The sequence below is a fragment of the Psilocybe cubensis genome, chromosome 12 (assembly GCF_017499595.1).
Source record: "Psilocybe cubensis strain MGC-MH-2018 chromosome 12, whole genome shotgun sequence".
Taxonomy (NCBI): Eukaryota; Fungi; Basidiomycota; class Agaricomycetes; order Agaricales; family Agrocybaceae; genus Psilocybe; species Psilocybe cubensis.
The window spans coordinates 1497615-1516926 of record NC_063010.1 but is presented as its reverse complement, the minus strand read 5'-3'; the positions used below and the strand labels follow the sequence as shown (position 1 = coordinate 1516926).

The 19312-nt window shown below is 46.3% G+C and overlaps 7 protein-coding genes across 7 annotated transcripts; 5 read left to right on the top strand and 2 right to left on the bottom strand.

Annotated features, from left to right (window-relative positions):
* Positions 1-443: 443 nt before the first annotated feature.
* JR316_0012473 (uncharacterized protein) lies at positions 444-4000 on the top strand (the record flags this gene model as incomplete). Its single annotated transcript, XM_047898098.1, has 10 exons — positions 444-537; positions 603-701; positions 768-1296; positions 1943-2157; positions 2213-2383; positions 2446-2553; positions 2621-2722; positions 2768-2863; positions 2914-3470; positions 3527-4000. The coding sequence occupies 10 exons, from the start codon at positions 444-446 to the stop codon at positions 3998-4000; spliced, it is 2445 nt and encodes an 814-aa protein (XP_047742987.1).
* A 420-nt stretch (positions 4001-4420) lies between these two features.
* Positions 4421-5392, top strand: JR316_0012472 (Protein mago nashi-like protein; the record flags this gene model as incomplete). Its single annotated transcript, XM_047898097.1, has 6 exons — positions 4421-4452; positions 4575-4690; positions 4798-4861; positions 4963-5050; positions 5193-5282; positions 5342-5392. The coding sequence occupies 6 exons, from the start codon at positions 4421-4423 to the stop codon at positions 5390-5392; spliced, it is 441 nt and encodes a 146-aa protein (XP_047742986.1).
* A 1576-nt stretch (positions 5393-6968) lies between these two features.
* JR316_0012471 (uncharacterized protein) lies at positions 6969-8024 on the top strand (the record flags this gene model as incomplete). Its single annotated transcript, XM_047898096.1, has 1 exon — positions 6969-8024. One exon carries the CDS (start codon positions 6969-6971, stop codon positions 8022-8024), a length of 1056 nt encoding a protein of 351 aa, XP_047742985.1.
* Positions 8025-10221: 2197 nt separating this feature from the next.
* On the top strand, positions 10222-11237 carry JR316_0012470 (uncharacterized protein; the record flags this gene model as incomplete). The annotated part of the gene is made up of 3 exons (XM_047898095.1): positions 10222-10509; positions 10663-10740; positions 10959-11237. 3 exons carry the CDS (start codon positions 10222-10224, stop codon positions 11235-11237), a joined length of 645 nt encoding a protein of 214 aa, XP_047742984.1.
* A 1175-nt stretch (positions 11238-12412) lies between these two features.
* JR316_0012469 (Serine/threonine-protein kinase SRPK) lies at positions 12413-14015 on the bottom strand (the record flags this gene model as incomplete). The annotated part of the gene is made up of 6 exons (XM_047898094.1): positions 12413-12603; positions 12656-12818; positions 12867-12985; positions 13045-13272; positions 13324-13775; positions 13828-14015. The coding sequence occupies 6 exons, from the start codon at positions 14013-14015 to the stop codon at positions 12413-12415; spliced, it is 1341 nt and encodes a 446-aa protein (XP_047742983.1).
* A 736-nt stretch (positions 14016-14751) lies between these two features.
* On the bottom strand, positions 14752-15053 carry JR316_0012468 (uncharacterized protein; the record flags this gene model as incomplete). Its single annotated transcript, XM_047898093.1, has 2 exons — positions 14752-14851; positions 14911-15053. The coding sequence occupies 2 exons, from the start codon at positions 15051-15053 to the stop codon at positions 14752-14754; spliced, it is 243 nt and encodes an 80-aa protein (XP_047742982.1).
* Positions 15054-16744: 1691 nt separating this feature from the next.
* On the top strand, positions 16745-18634 carry JR316_0012467 (Protein kinase dsk1; the record flags this gene model as incomplete). Its single annotated transcript, XM_047898092.1, has 6 exons — positions 16745-16932; positions 17016-17392; positions 17478-17702; positions 17853-17971; positions 18116-18293; positions 18396-18634. 6 exons carry the CDS (start codon positions 16745-16747, stop codon positions 18632-18634), a joined length of 1326 nt encoding a protein of 441 aa, XP_047742981.1.
* Between the last annotated feature and the right edge of the window lie 678 nt (positions 18635-19312).

Sequence of the window (19312 nt, the reverse complement as noted above, 5' to 3'; positions counted from 1 at the left end):
TGTAAACATGATTTACTAAGGCTAATTATATATTCCCATTGCACATTTTCGGACACAATAAAGATTGGAAAAACCGCTTGTTTGAGTTCAAATGTTGGTTTTCGACACTCGATATCGGTGAAAATTTCTTTATAACAAATACAAAGATCTATCATCATACCCATTCAATATGCACATCAAGGGGCTTCAGGGTAGATGGAGGTAGAGAGATCCAGTCGTACTTGGCCTACTAGAACTGGAGCTAGAAAATGACCGTGGATCGATATCCCGTAGGCGATCGTGCATGGAGTATGGGCCTACATTTCAGTGTGTTTGAGTAAGGACTTGTGAAAAAGGACTGCAACGACCGCGTGACGTAAGCGGCTATCGGTGCCGAGTTTGTCATGTCATCTCAAGTTGAACCGTAATTCTGCCTTTGTCTCTCATCTACTTCGAAGCCTGACATGTCTAGCCTTGCTGAAAAGAGAACAGTGCGCACACTTGCTGAAACCGATGGCGATAACCATCAGTCACGATCTCTGGTTCAAGTCAAACCAAGTATATAATAATTACTAATGCCACACATTTGAACCATACTCATTGGATTGTGCCCACCTTCACAGATGTCCCAGTAGTAGTCATGCTGGAGAATAGGTCTAAGAAGAACCAGAGGAAACAGAAGAAGAAGAAGAAGAAGGAAACTATGACCAGGAATCAGCAAGGTATGATAGGTTGAACATCATCTCGGGTACACGACAAATCATTATTTACTTTCACTCACACAACAGTTGAAGAACAACGACAACGTAGATCAGAGGATAGTCTTTCTTCCTCTGGCTCAAGTGGAATCAGTCGAACAGAATCTGAAACGTCGGATAGTCTACTCAATGAACAGACCCTGATGGTAAAACCCAAGGTCTCGAACTCGACGTTGGAGGAATATCGAAAGGAAAGGCTCATTCGGCAAGCAGAACGTCAAGCGGATGCAGCCTTGTTTGCCTCAATAATCAAAGGCATGGATGCCTTGAAGAAGGAAAGGGAATCTTACTTCGAAATCACCCATGCAGCTATCAAGGATATCACTACCACTTTGAAGGAGCAACAAGAGGAAAATAGATTGTACTGGCAAAAGTGCAATGAGGCAGTACTTGCTTTTCAATTACAGCTCGAAGAACAAGAGGCCAAACGTCGAGCAGAGAGACAGGCACAGCAAGAATTTCTACGCCACATTTCCTCCAAATTATCCAAGATTAAAGGCGATGCTATTGAATTGGCCTCCCTAACTAGCAACGTTGAACACTATTTTATTGAGGTATCGTGCCTAGTTCGGATCTTAATATTTTCTTAACATCTATTTTATTAGCAAAACGATTCCCTCTCGCTGGCCTGCTTAAAATTTTGAGAAACCACGTCGAAGACACGTATGACCAGGAATCAGTTGGCGTTGAGGATGAGAACGGGTTCCTTTTCCCTGTCCAAGTCATACCAGCGCCGCACTTGCATAATTCTTAAAACTCCGTGATTGTCTGCCATGACTATGTTCACTTGTAAATCCCCACCGATTCTATTGCTTTCACAATCATATCTTGTATTGACCCGCTTTTACTTTCAGTTCCGAATATAGTACCCTGTTCTTGTTGATTTCATTGTTTACCAATTGTATGAGTTCTATGAATTCGCAATTTTTCTCAGTCAGGACATTAAGTTTGGGACAGTAAGCTATCATCGTCTTCCTTTAGCAGAGGAGTCTGGAAAGAGAGACTATTTCCTGCCAGGGCGGGGGTGGGGGGGGATTGAACGGTGCAACGTGTGCTTGGACACCTGTCTGATCTTTTCCGCACCTAGTTTACCACGAACATGAGGAGTTTCGGACGAAATAGTCATCGATAACACCAGAAGATGATTTATAAAGACTAATTATAATGAAAGAATCGACTCCTCTGTTTTTTTCTACCCTTTACAGGTCATCGAACATGAAGGTTCTCAAAATCCAGTTACACACCGATAGGAGCACTGATGCTGTCAATCTTCAAATTGAATGCGGAGGAAAAAATAAAAATCACATTGAAAGGGAATTTATCAATAAGATTTCGAAAAACGCCCGTGTCCCAAAGGCACAAATTCCACGGTGTGCCGGTAGCCAATTGGTAGTCCCTCTTGAGCCATTAGATCATGAAGGTATGTGGCTTTCTCTCCAATTTATGGAAATTACATCGTTGATATAGCTATATAGTAGGCACTAGTAGCGAGCACAGTGATCTTAAGGCATTTTTGGTCCCTAGCCATTGGTTAGATGGTGAAAGATCGATTATTGTCGAATACTATTCGAATGTATGGCACCTTTCGCTGGCTGCTCCTTCAATTGAGCATGGGGTCAACGACCATGAAGTTGACAGAGATTTATGTATGTGAATCTTCTCTGATAAGTGGTGTATGCGGTCTTCTCATATCTTCGACAAATGTTAGATGAGAGGATGTCCGTGAAAGCCTTCTTTAGTAAAATAATTGAAGGCCAGAAAGCCCAGATTGAACCAGAGAACATCTCGAATACGGAGCCTGACTATGAATCATCAGGTGTGTTCATTGTCAGCGACAATTTAGTTGTCGCATTACTCACATTTACCTTTGACTATCTACGCAGATAAAAAGAAGAGGAAGAGAGAGAAAACTCGAATGAAGAGGCAATCTCTGATGCAAAAGGATGAGAATAATCCCTCGGCAAGCTCGACCCGAGTGGAACAAGGTTAATATAGTTTTACCTAAATCTCTATGACGGTATGTTGATCAGCATTCACCGTCGTTCCAGAAGAAAGAAACCCCACGCTGGAGGATGCGTTTCTGTTGTTGTCATTGTCAAAGCGCAGCGTTTCCCAGATCCCTGAAGGTGTGTGATCTTGGCCAGATGGTACGACCAATCTGACTGGTAACCTCCAGATCTTGTTACTTCAGAGCCCAACTTGGGGGAGGCTGCTACTGGAACGGTTTTAGCCAAAGATCCAGAGCCTTTGCCTTTGCAAGAAGACAAATCAACAAACGAAGAATATACTGGATTACAGGAGGGCTCCACCGCGGAGGAAACGCAAGATCCGGCGGAAATCCAGTTCAACTCGCCACACAACGAGCTAGAAGAGATCAGAGTTTCGTATTCAACCCTTCAAAAGGATTACGACGTTCTGAAAAGAGAATTTGCAATGCAATTAGCCTTACTACAGCAATCATATGAAGAACAGAGCATCCGTGGCGCCGAGGTTCAAAAAAAATTCAAGGCTGAGATCAATGATTTCTATGCCTTGCTCAACGCAGAAAGGGTCAACTTCAACGAAATGAAAATTGGATTTCAATCCACAATAGAAGGGCTGACAAGAAAACTTCGTAAACAGGAGTTTGAACTACAACAATTACAGTCGATAATTGCCACGGATTCACTCACTGTTGAAGATTCCATTGGAGCGGCCATCGATCAGACCAGAAATACCATGGATAATATCAAGGTATTTTTCACGTTGCGGCCTAGCACTTTTCTAGTCTAAGTCAACTCTACACACAGGATCCAGTATTTATAAACAAAATCCGTCGCCGGAGAATTATTGAAATTACACAGGAAAAAATGGCAGAGATTCTACGTCTGGTGCCTAAATCTTGGAAAAAAAGATATGGAACTGCAAGGCTCTGGAGAGACAAACTGGACCAACTTAGAGATCAGTCTCTTTCTGAAGATGATGAAAGGCTCAAAGTTGCGCGTCAGCTTTTGGAAAATCCAGGCACCACCCTCAGCAAAGATCACTCCGCTGCAATTGAGTCACTCTTAAGCGATCCCCTTGCCATGATATTGGTAGCCCACAGTACCAATACGTTTAGGGAGGAGGGTAATAATGCTGCTCATCCTGATCATAGCCTCAGGTTCTGGACGCATGCGATCGAGTATATGTATGATAACAAAGAAATCACCGAACAAGAGAAGGAAAGTTTTTCTACTTTGATCAAGGTCAATGACATTCTTTCTGATCTAGACAAAAGCTGAGATTTGCAGTGTACTCTTGGTGTACTCATTAATTTTGTACTACTATATGATTTATATTGGATCTTAATTGTATACGGTATACCCATAGCTACGTGACTAGTCCAAATGTTATGCATAATTTCAAGTTGGTTGTGATTATATTTTGTGGAAATCCTACTCGCAGTCCAGAATTAAGATTGACCTCTTGACCTCCTTCAGCCTCCTCCAGACTACCAGCGGCAAAAAATCTGGAAAACAATGATTGACGAAGTTCCAAATGCCAACAACGCACATACATACGTAACATACGTATCGTGGTCTGTCTAGCTTAACGAGATTCATGGTGGCTCAACCGAGCGTGGGAAATACTTACCAACCACTCATTGACAGCCTGCTCGAACCTACCACGCCCTTGCACATAACCTCCTCCGACGCACTCAAATGTCCCTCGACAAAGACCCTTTCTACCTCAGGTACGTCCATCCCCACACAGAACACTACAACCGACGTCCCACTCACCCTCTTGTATTCTAGATACTAGTAAGCTTTTTTCTCGGAGCCAACGCATTCCGATCTAAAGTTCCTTTTTTTCAAGCACGGGCCACTCTGGCAAGCACGGACATGAGTTTCTAGAGTTTGAGTATTCCCATGGACGCCTGAGATATGCGAACAACTCGAACTACCGCAATGACTCACTCATCAGGAAAGAGAGTGAGTACTCACGTAAAGAAAAAGTCCAACATCGTTGCTAACCATTCATCTCTCTTTTCTTTTCTTCTTTCTTTTCGCTCTTTTCCTCTCTCTTTTTGCACTTGTAGTGTGGATCGGGCCTCTTGTCGTTAAAGAGCTCAAGCGCATCGTAGAGTCGAGTGAAATCACAAAGTACGCGCTGGTTGATTCATTGGCTCACCTCTACTTGCTGACAAACGCCATCCTCCCTGCTCCTCATATTTCTTCATCTGAACCACCTCATAATCTATCAGAGAAGACGATGCGAACTGGCCCAAAAAGAACATCGTCGGAAAACAAGAACTCGAAATCCGCATTGGGAACGACCATATCGCATTCGAGGTGCGTTTCTGTGTCTTTTTCCTCTCATGTTTATCTACCATTTCCATCTTCCTACACCCTTCACATCTGCCACCTTCACCTTCCCCGGCATCCCCACAAAACCCAAACAGAAACCTGATCACTGACATTTTTTTCGATTTAGACTGCCAAAATCGGCTCGCTCGTTGACATCCAAGACAGCGAGGACCCCGAAGGGCTCCGTGTGTTCTACTACCTCGTTCAGGATCTCAAGGTGCGTCCCTTTATGTTCTGTGCGAACGATCACTTGAACTGAGAACTTAATACACACAGTGCCTCATCTTCTCGCTGATCTCGCTCCACTTCAAGATCAAACCCATATAAACTTCGTGTCTACCTGCGCCATATACACGCGTCTGACTGAAAAAGGTTTGCAGTTCGGAATGGGTTGGGTTGATATGTGATGTGTGTGTTCTCAGGTGATTTTGTGATGGTGGTGGTAGTGGGTTGGAAGGATGAATGGATGGAAATTCGGAGAAGGCTGGTGCACTCTTCCGCTCATTCAGTGAGTTTCCCTCTCCGCTCACTCACTTCACCGTTTTTTTGGGTCTGCTTTGGGTTTTACTTACTATTTGCATTCCACTAGCTATATCACGCGTACCACCCGCCTCTCTCAAGAAAGCCTGCATGTTTAATTACAGGTAAGATTTTATTCTCAATGCATTCCATTCCATTCCATCCCACACCGCTCGTTGAGCATCATCAAAACATAGACTGATTCGATTCTATCATTATAGAATGTTGTGATATGATATGATAAATCAAATTCCGAATCCATTTCTTTGCTCCTTGTTTTTGATTTTGTTTGTGGTGGAGGTGTAAAAATAAGAGGAGAGAAGAAGTTTGTTTCCCATCAACGCATCGACGCATCAACATATCGATGTCAACACTACACACATCCAACTTCTATGGTTTGATATTTGATACCTATTATCTGATGTTGATTCTTGTTCAGAACGAGTTTAGTACGCTTGCTAATATCCACCCCAATGCCTCCCGACTCGACCTCGACTGCACCACTCTGCACCATGGACAGATGGTATCACGAGCTTCCCGTGTTCTTGTTCTTTCTAGTTCTGGTCTTCCCCTGGTCGTCATGCCATGGCACATCCATGCCGAAAACAACAACAGCAACAGCGCAAAAAAGCACTTGTCCCTTACGAACATAGGTACTATACATCGCAAGGCTTCCCGTCCCACTAGTACCACCCGTGGGTCTTTTAAGTACTATGGTAACTGGTTACACCGTCCAGGGGGATCTCAGTTCCATTGATTCCACTGATTCCGTTGATTCCACCGATACCATTGGTTCGCATAGGCTCCGGACACGCCGAGGCCCGAGGTGCTGGGTGCGTAGAAGGAGGGTTTAAAGTACTTACTACCTTGGTATATGCGTGCGTGCGTAGATCATCCTGTGTTTTCCTGCACATACCCTTACCCCGCCGTGGCTTGTATTAGCCATATATGTGTTGATCCCTTTGTGTCCCTCGACAACGCACAACGATAACGGGCAGATCTACAGGCTGCTGCTCTTCATCGATCTTGCGGCTTAACGCTTCACCCTTGACCTCCGACCTTCGACCTTTGGTGTGGAAGCACGTTTGTGTGTTGCGTTCGTCGCCGCAACCACCAACAACGATATATCGGATTACCTTCTTTCACGTTTAGCGTTCAACACTCGCATCTCGCATCTGTTCTCATTGTTCTGGTTGGTGCGATACTCTATACTAACACCAACCCCAACAACGCGTATCAACCCTCATCAACGCGACGGAGATCAACTTCCACAACACCCCAATCACCCACCCAACAAACCCGACAAACCAATCACTCCAACAAACCCAGACGAAATCCATACATAATCCCCCTTCCCCCCTCCCTCCTCATCATCAAAAGGAAGATGGACATGCTTGCTATTTCACCTGCGCCTGCTTCCGCTCCCTCCTCGTCCTTCTTGTCTGCTGCAGCTGTGCAGAATTCGTTGAGTCCTTTTCGGGATAGGGATGGAGGTCAGAATCGCGATCGAGATCGAGGGCGAGGGCGGAGTCAGAGCCAGAGTCAGGGTCAGGCTGGAAACTGGACCCGAGAATTAAACCAATACCAATACCAATACCAATACCAATACCGGGGCGGCAACGCGAACACGAACGCGAACCAAAACATGAACCCGAACTTGAATTCAACCTCAGATGCGAACGCGAACGCGAAAATAAACACAACCCCAAACCCGAACCCGAGCACAAATGCAAACGCGAACGGAAAAGGGAAGGGAAAAAGCAACACGAGCGCGAGCACGACATCTATGGGACGTGGCCCAGCACCTGCTCCGCCGCCTTCGATAGCGCTGCCTACGCCTGTCACGACGCCCACGAGTGATACAGGTGTTAATACGACTGCTAAAGTGAATGCTGAGATGGCTTCACCCAAGGACATAGCGGAACAGACATCCTCAACATCGTCCGAGCTCAACTTCACCTCCATCTTCGAGTCCACCTCGAATTTAAACTTAAACTTGAATTTGGATTTTAGTTCGCGTTCGAGTTCGAGTTCAAATTCGAATTCGTATTCGGGTTTGAAGAGGGACGATAGTCCATCATCCGTGGTTACTGGAATGCAACCATCACGATCCAATTTTTCTCAGAGTCAGAATCCTTCCCTCTCTCGAAATATCTCTCGATATCCCTCGCTCTCCAAAAATTCTTCACATGACCGCGACCCCCTTCCCAACCACAGCCACAGCTACAACCTCCACAACCAGGACAGTACCACTCTCTTCATCCAAGAAGTTGACGCGTGGCTGATCAAGATCCGAAGGCGGGTAGAAGAGCTAGAGAGACGGCATCGGCGGCATATATCGGTGTCGCAGGGTGGGTGGTGGACGCCTGCGCCTGTTAGCGTTAGTATTGGTGGGGGTGGAAGTAGTGGAAAAGATAAGGGAAAGGGAAAGGAGTGGTAAGGTGCTAAAGGCATAAAGTGAGGAACAGTACGTTGCAGGATGAGTCAGTATGCTGTTTCTGCGCCGCCGCCGCTACTACGGAGATGGTGTGATTTCTTTGGTGATACTAATGCTCATTATATTCTATTCTGTTGTTGCGCGAAATGCAAAAGCTGTAGCAATTGGATGTTTTTTTTTTGTATATATATATATATATATATGGACACTCTTTTGGTTCTTTTCCTTTCAGTTAAATTTTTGTATTCGTTATGTATGCATGTATTATGTTTGGCGCTAGGTGTGATAGCCTTTACGAACGCGGCCTATTTCTATTTCTCGTGTTATTCTTTTTCTAGAAAGTACTTACTTTACGCACGAAAAACTCTATGATGCCAATGCTCAAGCGCTCATTTTTGCTCTTCTAGGTGTGTTGGCACTGTAACAAACTGCGCTAATTTGTAAATAGGAAGGGATAAACAAATGTCGAGAATTCAGGGTAACTGGCAAGAGTAACAACCCTGAAGTAGGATTAAAAAATAAAGTTGAAGTGGAAAACAAAGAGGTAGGATCTCAGAGCCAAGGCAGACATCGCCGCCGGAGCTAACTTCGACACCCAGAGCAAAACCACCAGCATCTGCATGAAGGCAGTCTCGCAGAGGAGTTGGCAGAGGCACGAGCAGGAGTCCGCCAGAGGGATCAAGAGGTGTCGAAGCACACAACCAACGGTATCAAGGAGTCACAACGCGATACTGCTCAGGCGTACACAAGAGACAGGTACCACAGCCGAGACCGTCCGGGGCGGCGTGGAGTCCGCCTAAGCGAGAAGTAAGGAGGCAGACTCTACTGCCGATGCGCGGGGCTTTAGCAGCGGTGTCCGGCGTCAGTGCGACAAGCCTTGAGGTTTGTGGAAGTGAAGCAAGGTGCATAATGTAGTGTGTAGAGAAAAGGAAAAGATGGGTGCTGGGGTTGTTGAAGTGAAGTTCAAATCCAATAAAAGAATAAAAAGGGGAAATGAGACGGCTGTGGATAAGGGGAAGGGGTCAAGAAATAAGAAAAGATGGATGCTATATGACACGATTTTCCGTTGAAAATGCGAACATTGAGAAATAGAATTCTGCTCACTAGTCTCCGGCCTTTTCTTATATTATAGTACTTACATTTTGCGTGTGCAAACATCTAAGTGCTTAGTGTCCAGATAAAATTAGTACAGAGCGTGGTAAATTTTACCTTGTGTCGTGGTCGGGTCATGGTCAAGTCGTGGTTTTCATCAAAACCAATGCCGTACATATTGATATTATTGTAGGATGGTCCCTCTGGCAATGGTTTCTCTAAAACCACTATTTTAATAGATGATTAAGAGTATAATTACCCCAGATAATCTAATTTTTTTCTGAGTTTATATTGGGTTGTCCACGGCAAAGCATAATGCTGCAGGATATATCTTGTTGTGGCTGTTTCCGGCACAATTACATTGATTAATTTGAAGCCGAAAATGCCGAGAGACTTTAGAAATGACGAACTCTGAAAAATAATAATCACAGTTGTGAGAGAGGGAACTGAATTTGGAATATGTCCATGTAAACCTCGTAGTACTGTGTTATTGATAAGAAAATCATTAGATACACCAGCATAAACCAAAGCCACAGCACAACCACACCAAAGTATGCTGTTCATACTGGGGTGTACGCACTAACAACTAAGTACCTAGTTACGAAACCTAACACTAATGTACGTACTAAGATTCTGGACTTGCTATTTTTGTACTGACCAAAATCTGAAGCCAGACACTTCGCATTTTCAACGGAAAATCGTGTCATAATGCTAGGATCGTTGAAGTGAAGTTGAAATAAAAAATAAAAAGAAAAATAAAAAAGAAAAGGGAAATGAGCCGACAAGAGTAATAAGGATACAGTGTCGGAATCATGGTTGAGGTGAAAATAGGAGTGGCGACATCCTAGACTTTCGCGTGTCAGGATCATGATTGGAAATTTAAATGTTGGAGGTGACGTTGAATGCAAGAAAAGAAGGGAACAAAAAAAGAAAATATATGAGAAAGAATTGAGGACAAGAGGACAAATTAGTGGTGTCGGATCATGGTTAAAGTAAAATTATGAAGGATATTGCTTTATGAAGAAAAAGATTGTTGGTTTATGTGGTTCAGAGTAGCCGGGGAAAACCTCCAACATCTCAAGAGCCAAGGCAGACAAAGCCACCTGTGATGAAGACCCCAGAGCAAAACCACCAGCATGCGCATGAAGGCGGTCTCACGAAGGAGCCAGAGGCACAAGCAGCCGTCCACCAAAAGCCCAAGAGGCGTCGAAGCAGACAACCAACGATACCAAGGAGTCGAGACGGGATACTGCTCAAGCGTACGCAAGAGACAGGCACCCCGAATGAGACCGAGGCGGCGTGGAGTCCGCCAAAGCTAGAAGCAAGGAGAATGACTCCGCTGCCAGTGCGCGTGGCGTCAGCAGCAGTGTCTGGCGTCGATGCGACAAGCTTTGGGGTTTGTGGAAGTGAAGCAAGGTGCATGATGTAGTGTGGCGAAGAGGAAAAGGTCAAGGAAAGGAAAAGATGGGTTCTGGTGTTGTTGAGGTGAGGTTAAAATCCAAGAAAAGAATATAAAGGAGTAAATGTAATGATGAGAGTAATAATGTAGAGTGGAAAAGGGCAAAAGGTCAAGAAAAAGAAAAGATGGATGCTGGGGTCGTGGATAAGAGGAAATGAAACGAAGAGAGTAATAAGGGTGCAGTGTCGGGATCATGGTTGAGGGAGTGTAAGCAGGATCATGATTGAAAATTTAAATATTGGACGTGTGGTTGAATGCAAGAGAAGGAGGGAAGAAAAAGGGAAAACATGTGAGAAAGAATTGAGATGAAGAGGACAAAATAAAGGTGTTGGAGAATGGTAAAAATGAAATTATGAAGAAAAAGATTGTTGGTTTATGTGATTCAGAGTAGCCGGGGGAAACCTCCAACATCTCAAGAGCCAAGGCAGACAAAACCACCTGTGATGAAGACCCCAAAGCAAAACCACCAGCATGCGCATGAAGGCGGTCTCACGAAGGAGCCAGAGGCACAAGCAGCCGTCCACCAAAAGCCCAAGAGGCGTCGAAGCAGACAGCCAACGGTACCAAGGAGTCAAGCCGGAATACTGCTCAAGCGTACGCAAGAGACAGGCACCCCGAATGAGACCGAGACGGCGTGGAGTCCGCCAAAGCAAGAAGCAGGGTGACAGACTCCGTCATCGATGCGCAGGGCGTCAATAGCAGTGTCCATCAGTGCGACAAGCCTCGAGGTTCTTGGAAGTGGAGAGCATTATGATTTATGCGGTTGTCGAGTTGGATACAGTGGGTAAAGATGAAAGAGGACCAGGTGGACTGTGTTGACGTTGAATGGAGTGTTCAGGGGAAGAGAAAAAAATAAAGGCGAGGTTCAGAAAAGATTGGGAAAGGGCGGTTTTGGGCAAAGGCGGTGTTGAGATACGGAGGACAGGCGAGGTTGAGAAAAGGCGTGGACTACCAGACGGAAACAAAAACCAAAGCAGAGCTTGAGCTTGAACACGCTCCTGAGAACTATAAAAGACATTGGTCAGTCGATACAATACCGACGACAGTGATCATGGGCACAGGCACTCACAACATTTGAGACTAGGCGATATAACAATTTGTTGATCGCCTAGGCCCAGTGTGCGTATGGTCAGGCTCACCGCCTTATGAAATAGCATTGGGCGATGTCGCGACGCTGAGTATCCTTTGGTTACTACGACTGAACCCAGAGACCAAACGCGCGAGGGCGATGTGAAGCTTGAAGCTTGAAGGTTGTTGACAGGTACATCATTATCACCACTCCGCTCTGAAGTTGGAGTAGTAAGGGGTACTGTGCAGTGATTGTAGTAGACGAGAGTCAAGTTGATGGGGGGCGTCCGGACGAGCAATGCAGGGTTTATATACCGCACTTTCGATCGTTGGGCGGCATGGAATGCCGTACTTTCGGTGGCTGTAGTGAGATGTGTGATGTCATTGTCAGCCGCGTTGGGTGCAATTAAGCGCCAGCCACCAGCCAGGTGTAATGTTTGCAACTGGACCGATCTTCAAGATTGGGAAATGGCACAATTCGATGGTGAATATGGTCCAATTCCAAAGTATTCTGATTCCAATTCTCAACTATTCTACTAACTAAATTTAAGGATGGTCCCAGGTTTTCCCTTCAAAGTTCTAGGGCATAACATGAGCAAAGCCCTGCCAAGTTTAGCTTCTTCTTCGGGAGACAGTTAAATGAAAGAAGAAGCCGGGGATCCAGGAACAGGGCTTTTAGCTGGACCCATACGATGCGCGGCAGTTTTGTCTAAGCGAGCTGCGTTCTCTTGTTCGATTTTGTTTTGTTCCTGGCCAACTGTGAAAACCTTGTTCAGACACCCTGCAGCCACGCATCCTCGAGTAGTTCCCTGGCGGAAGCTCGATCCTCCGGGTTCAACTTCAAGCATCGACGCACGAAGCGTTCCACGTCTTGGAACTCAGACGAACCCTCTGGACGGGCAAGATCTTTTAGACTCTCGGCGAGGGGTATTGCTGTTGATCTGGGGCGCCACTTCCATGTCCCTGCCATACAGAAGCCGTTAAACGTAGACGGAAGGGACCTAAAATCACTCACCATCCTCGTTGAAGTACTTGGCGCTGTGCTGGCATTTAGCGAGAAAGGCCGGATCGAATTCTTCTCCGAGGGTATCGTTCATTTGGTTGAGATGGTGGGGGTCTAAATCGTCTTCGAAAATAGGGAGCTCAAATAATGGCAAACCGATTAACCACTCCATAATCTGGACCAATGACCATCAGTTTCAAAGTCAAGGCTATTCACCACTTACAAGGCATCCGAGGTTCCATATGTCGGCTGATGTCCCCCAATGGTACCCGAGTGTGACTTCAGGCGCCCGAAGAGCCACTGGTTGGATGGATTCATTGAAGTGTCTATCCACCCACTGCGCTATAGAGAGGAGTGATACGTAATCAAATGAATTCGGATAACCGCCACAAAGTACTCACCACAACCAAAATCAACGAGAACAGCGTGGTACTCATCCAGAGCTGGGTCATCTGACTTTGAAAACGGGATTGGTTGCGACCTGACGGGCACATCAGGGTTACAATCTGTGTCGACTTCGTCGACGTAATCAATTGGATCGTAGACACTTGACGGCTCCTTATCAAGCGCCCATTCAACGATCTCCGAGACATTTGAAGGGCGGAATAAAATGCAGTCATCTTTGAGATCTACAAGTCGGAACGTCAGTCTCGTGCTATCATCAATTATTTTTAACGTACCGGTGTGAACGACGCCGCAAACGTCGTGTAGATACACCAAAGCGGAAAGGATGTGCTTCGTGATACGCTTCGTCAAAGCCATGGGGAGGTTCATCCTTGGACTAGCCCTTAACTCGCGGACCTGGCCCAGATTTTGACCCAATACCTCAGAGACTATGCACAGATGTTTTCCAACGGGTCCAGTGAACAGGAATGAGCCGTAGAACGCCATAATATGTTCGTAACCAGGACTGCTGTTGTTTCCAGTCGCTATCTTTCGAAGAATATCTAGCTCTGGACGTTCGAATGAGTCGTCGAACGGCGTAATATGTGCGTAACCAGGACTGTTGTCGTTTGCAGTCGCCATCTTTCGAAGAATCTCTCGGTCTGCATATAGTGAAGCTCCGCCAGGGCCAAGGATGGCCTCCGTTGCGTCACAAGTGAGGACTTTAAGAACGACGTAACGGTGTTGTCTGGGCAGGGTGAGTGATTGTGTTATTTGAAGGTATGAAGAGAAGACTCTACCGGCTGTCATTGGCAAGCCAAACAGAAGAGAAAGCCCCTGTACCAAGCTTTCGTACGATCGTGTATTGACCGTCGCCCAAAGTCATCCCTAACGTAGCAGGGAAGAATCCAGGAACATCTTGACCTTGCCGACGTAAATCTTCTTCGGGGAAACCATGTCCGTAGAAGATGGGCTTGGTCTTGACCATGATACCTGGAGCGATGGAGGTCTGAGAAAGTTGAGGACGACTCCATTGATTGGTGATTGGTGGTGGTTATTTATTATGATCGGAACCGGCACATCCCGCGTCATCGTTCAACTTGGTTTTTTCACATCGCCGTATATCGTATATAGCTCATAGTATCGTAGCGGCGTTTGTTTGTCATCTACGTTAGGGAAATGCAGAACATGAACAGTATTATGAGTGAACAGCAATGTGCGCTTGCTGCAGTGGCAAGGCACTGCCCTTAGGTTGTAGTTTCAAACGCCTCTTGGTGGTTTGAACTAATCGTCTCACACTTCGACACGATTTACAGAGAAACGTTCGTGTTTCCTCTTGAAATAACACTTATCCACAGGGAGTGGAGTCGGGGATAGCTTCAGCTTGGGCATCGGCAAAATCGAGGGCATACACATTACTCTGGTGTGATAGTTGATACAGCACATCCAATTGTTTACCTTAGACAATTGCTCTCGGTCGTCTGACACAATCATTTACTTATGAGAATGGGCATATTACACGCGAAAACACCGGGTGATATACAGAGGACGACATTGACTGATGTACAAGAAAGTTTTATATTTGTTAGGAATGAGATAGGGGTTGGGAATGAGAGGCGTGTTCAATGTCTTCTGGTGGACTGTGCGTGTGTAACCAACGTGAATTCAGATAATCATTAATGTGAGACAACTGGAAAGAAGACGGTCGTATACGCACCGTGAAACTAGGTATGAACATGTTTCGTAGTAACGTGAGTGCCGTTCTTCTTATACTCGACAGTGAGGTGATTCTTGCTGTCCGAGGGGCTCTGGTGAATACCGCCCCTGAATGTAAAATGAGTAACTCAAAAGTATATGAACACACATGGTCTAGAAAAACGCACTTAATTATCGCATCGGTTGCCCCGCGCTTGACGGCACTGGTAGTTTCGCTGGCGCTTTTAACCGCCTGCTCGCATTTAGCCTTGGTTGTTGGGTCGTTCTTGTAGGTGTTAGGGTCAGACCACGATGTCTTAATGCTTGACATTGTCGAGAAAATAAAGCAAAGGTAATTCGGCTGTGAGTGTACCGGGCTGACGGGGAGCCAAAATATCAAAGCTTGAAGGTTGTTATTTGCTTGAGGTATCTTATATACTTGGATGCACCCAAGTTTTATGCTTGAAGTTTATTCAGTTTGTCTAAGCTTTCATACGCGTAACAGGTGAGAAGCGGAACTACATAAAACCCTACCGTCCTATTCCGTCCATCCTGTCAAACCCAGAATACGAAGGGAACATAGAACGGTGGGAAGCTCTGAGAAAACACCTTTCAAAGCCCAAAATAGCTCGTTACTGTAGACACTGAGTTTACAGCTGTCCGTGCTGGAAGAATTACGGATTTGCTTGGGTCTTACTACAGAGAGTGCAATGGAGCGCACACGCACACAATGGTAAAAGTTGGTCCAGGCAAAGGTCAGAAATGGTAAGGAAAAGGCTTAATCGGGACCTTTAAATAGCCCCTTCAGGCAATTACACAAACCGCTGGTTCTGAGAAAATTTCAAAGGGAAGGAAGAACACAGTGGCGTATGATGAGCTCACGGATATAGATTCACCTTATGCCAACGTGATATATGGAGGATATTCTTGTCAACTCATACATCCTACTGCCTCCATATCTTTGTGAAAGCATTCAGACTCGTCTCTGCTTGATGGACTCGGCGGAGACTGCATGTCTGCGGCATAGACCTTACCAGGACCTTACTCAAATGAATATGGACTAACATGAGCCAGGGATACTTAGCTTTATGATTCAGCTAATTATCGACTCCCCCAGTTTGGAAGCCGGTAGTAGTCACCCTCCGGTTCGTTTGCGCTTCCAAAGGCTTTCCGTTCATAGGGGTGGGTATCCCAAACAGGAAGTGACCAATTAAAAAAATGTAGAAATAGGGAGAGATTCCCCATGCATTATTTTTGCTCAATCTGTGAAAAGAAAAGACTCAGTGTTACTTGACAATATGTATACATTACCGCAAACACAATTTTGTGAATCAATTAAAATTGAGCCTCAACGATCCACAACGCCTGTAGTCGAGCATGAATTGAATGCAACAGTGTGCACATGTGGCTGTGTTGCGACAGTTTCTACTGATACTGTCTTCGCCGCGCACCCACTTACACCTGAACCAGTGAACACCTCGTCCTGATAAGAACCTTTATGAATGTGAGAGTAAATTCGTCTTCTTGCCCCTTTGTGTCAACCTTGTGGTGGTGGTGGTCAGCTTCGATTGGCTGCCTCCAGGGTTCTTGATAGCAGACGGTCCGTGCGCCACGACAATGCCGTCGAGCGAAGCTTGATCGGTGACCGACGACTCTCACGTTCGGACTCTTCTCCTGGCATCAAGGACAATAGGTCTCCGGTTAAATTTAAAGCTTAATCGAAATCGTCCCCCTATTCCTATAACAAAGTTTGCTGGCTCCACTCAGCACTGGTCGAGCTTCAGGTGGTACTGTGGGCGACGAAAGACGTGCATGAAGTACCGCCCAATCAGTTGGATATCCCAATTGACACGTATACCCCGCAACACATCCTCTCTGAATCCTCTGAAGACCCGCTACACATCCTCCTTGCGAACGACGCCTACCGTCAGTGTCAGTGTCAGTGCCGCGCCCCAACCGGCTCCAGACCTTCGCGATCGTGACTTGAAGTTAACCCCGCGCCGAATTCGAACCCACTCGACCATGTCTCCACCGGATTCCCCCCGTATCCCAGCCTTCCCAGAGGAAGACCTCCGTCAAGAGGGCGACGATATTCCAGGGTACTTCCCCTTACTCCTCGGCGGATCGCTGCCCGACAACGGCCGCTTCATCGTCGTCCGCAAGCTCGGCTGGGGCCGATACTCCAACGTCTGGCTAGCCAAAGATCAAAGGTGACCAATACCAATACCATCTCCATCCCACCCACCTCCAATTCACACTGCTGCCTTTACTTTTTTTCATTTCAAAAACACAGAGACGACACCTTCGTCGCGCTCAAAATCCTCACCCGCGAAGGCACCGACGCGCTCACCGCCCCGGGCGCGCGCCAGCGCTCCGACGAGCTGCGGATGCTCGAAAAAATCTCCACAGCGGACGCACAGCACGCGGGCCACGCGCATCTCGCGGCGTTCCACGGGTCGTTCGAAGTGTCCAGCCGGCTCGGCGTGCACCTGTGCGTGGTGACGGAGGTGCTCGCGCCCAGTATCGCGGACTACCGCACCGCCGCGGGGCCGGATCCGTATACTGCTGCTCCGTGCGCGCGCATCCCGATTGGGCAGGTTAAGCGCTTGACGAAGCATGTCCTCCAAGCGCTGTGGTACCTCCACGAAGTGTGTGGGATCGTTCACGCCGGTGTGTGCCTTTTCCCTTTCCCCTTCCCCCCCCCCCCCCCTCTCATCAATCAATTCCCACGTAACTGGACTTGACTTGGATCTAGACATCAAACACGATAACATAGTCCTACGCCCAAAGGACGTCCCAGCGCGCGTCGCCGAGGCGCTAGTGGACGACCCTTCATGCCACTACGGATCAGCCAGCATGATCTCCATCGCCTCTCCCCCCGCCATCCCAGTCAAATCCCAACCAATCTCTCTGGGCCGCAACACAGCGTGGCCGCTGCACCCTGAAGAAATGGACGTGGTTCTTGTTGACTTTGGACATTGTGCGTTCTTTTTTCTGTTTTTTTGTGTTTTGTTTTTTTTTTTTTGAGTTTTTTTTGGGGTTTTTGTGTTTTTGTTTTGGGTTTTATTTTTGGGTTTTTACTACACCGAAATCAATAGCTGACTGGGTTGCATCCATATCCATTAATTAGCTCACTGGGTCGACCGCCATTTTCAAGAACAGATCCAGCCGTTCGCGCTCCAAGCGCCCGAAGTTGTATTGGGCTATCCATGGGGCCCATCAGCCGATATCTGGAATCTAGGATGCATTGTGAGTTGTATTTGTATGGACTTGCGAATTGACCTTGAACCTTTGATCTTTGACCTTGAACCCTTTAATCCCGAACCTCTAATCCCGAACCTTTAACCCTGAAATAAACAACACAACACAACGCTCACCTTTAAATTTATCCAGATAGCCGAATGGATTTTTGGGTTCGTGCTATTCGATATCCCCAGCCCGCGCGAGTGGAACGAGCCGTGGGACAGAGAGACAGAGCTTCTCGCTCTCATGACGGAGATTCTGGATGTTAAATTCGGTGATGACTTTTTGCGGGGGTGTACCCGGCGCGATGAGTTTTTCAACGGGGATGGTAAGCCTTTTTTTTATTTTTTATTTTTTTCTGGCTTTGGGTGGATTATCTAGCTGGGAGTTTTCCTGATTCTGATTGAAACCTTCATGACTCGTCTTGTAGGTTCTTGGAAAACATTCAGCCCTGGCGAAGATCGTGAAGTTTTAACATTAGACGCACTCATCCAGAAACTCGCTTTGCAATCCCAAACCGAATCAGAATCGGGTGGTACCCCCATGCCGCTCGACGACGCAGAGGTGAAGAAGACAATATCGTTCCTACGAAGATGTATGCAGTTGAATCCGGGGGAGAGATCGAGTGCGAGGGAGTTGTTGGAGGATGGTTGGTTGGAGGGTGTTTGAGTTGGTTTGTATTGGTGTGGATGGGGATGGGGATGGGGGTGGGGATGTGCGGATGGGTAACCTGCGGTTTTTTAGTATACACCTGCGTTTTTTTAACGTGCGCAAATAGGCTTACGCTTATGTTTCTGCGTTGTGTTGTGTTGTGTGTGGGTAGGATATGAGATATCGTGTTTGATACTCCCACCTTTAAATTTTTGTAGTGCTCATAGAACCTCTGGTTTTAACTCGCGATCGCTTTTACCGTGCCTCATGATCATTGCCTCATTCTTTTTCCTCTCTCGAAGTACTTTCTCATTTCTCCAAGTACTTTTTTCTTTCTGGAAGGATAAGCGTAATTGCATTGGTCTTGACTCCAGGCTGATATCTGGGTAGGTGTGATCTGTGTAGGTATGCATACGCTCAACGGCTTTCTGAATTCCTGGTTACCATTGACATTAAGTATATTATATTAACTTGAAAATTTTCATTTTTTACGAGGGGAATTTGAGTGATAATAGATATGGGATCTTTGAGAATTGAAACTTAAAGTAGTCGTGTCGGCGAAATTCTAGGTTTCAAGTTTATGTATCTGATTAGTAGTAGTCTTGTACTGCTCGGGAGGGACGGTCTTGTTTCCCTGCATCGTGAGACGAGACGAGATGGGACTGGGATTTATGTTCAGGGGATGACCCTGGATGA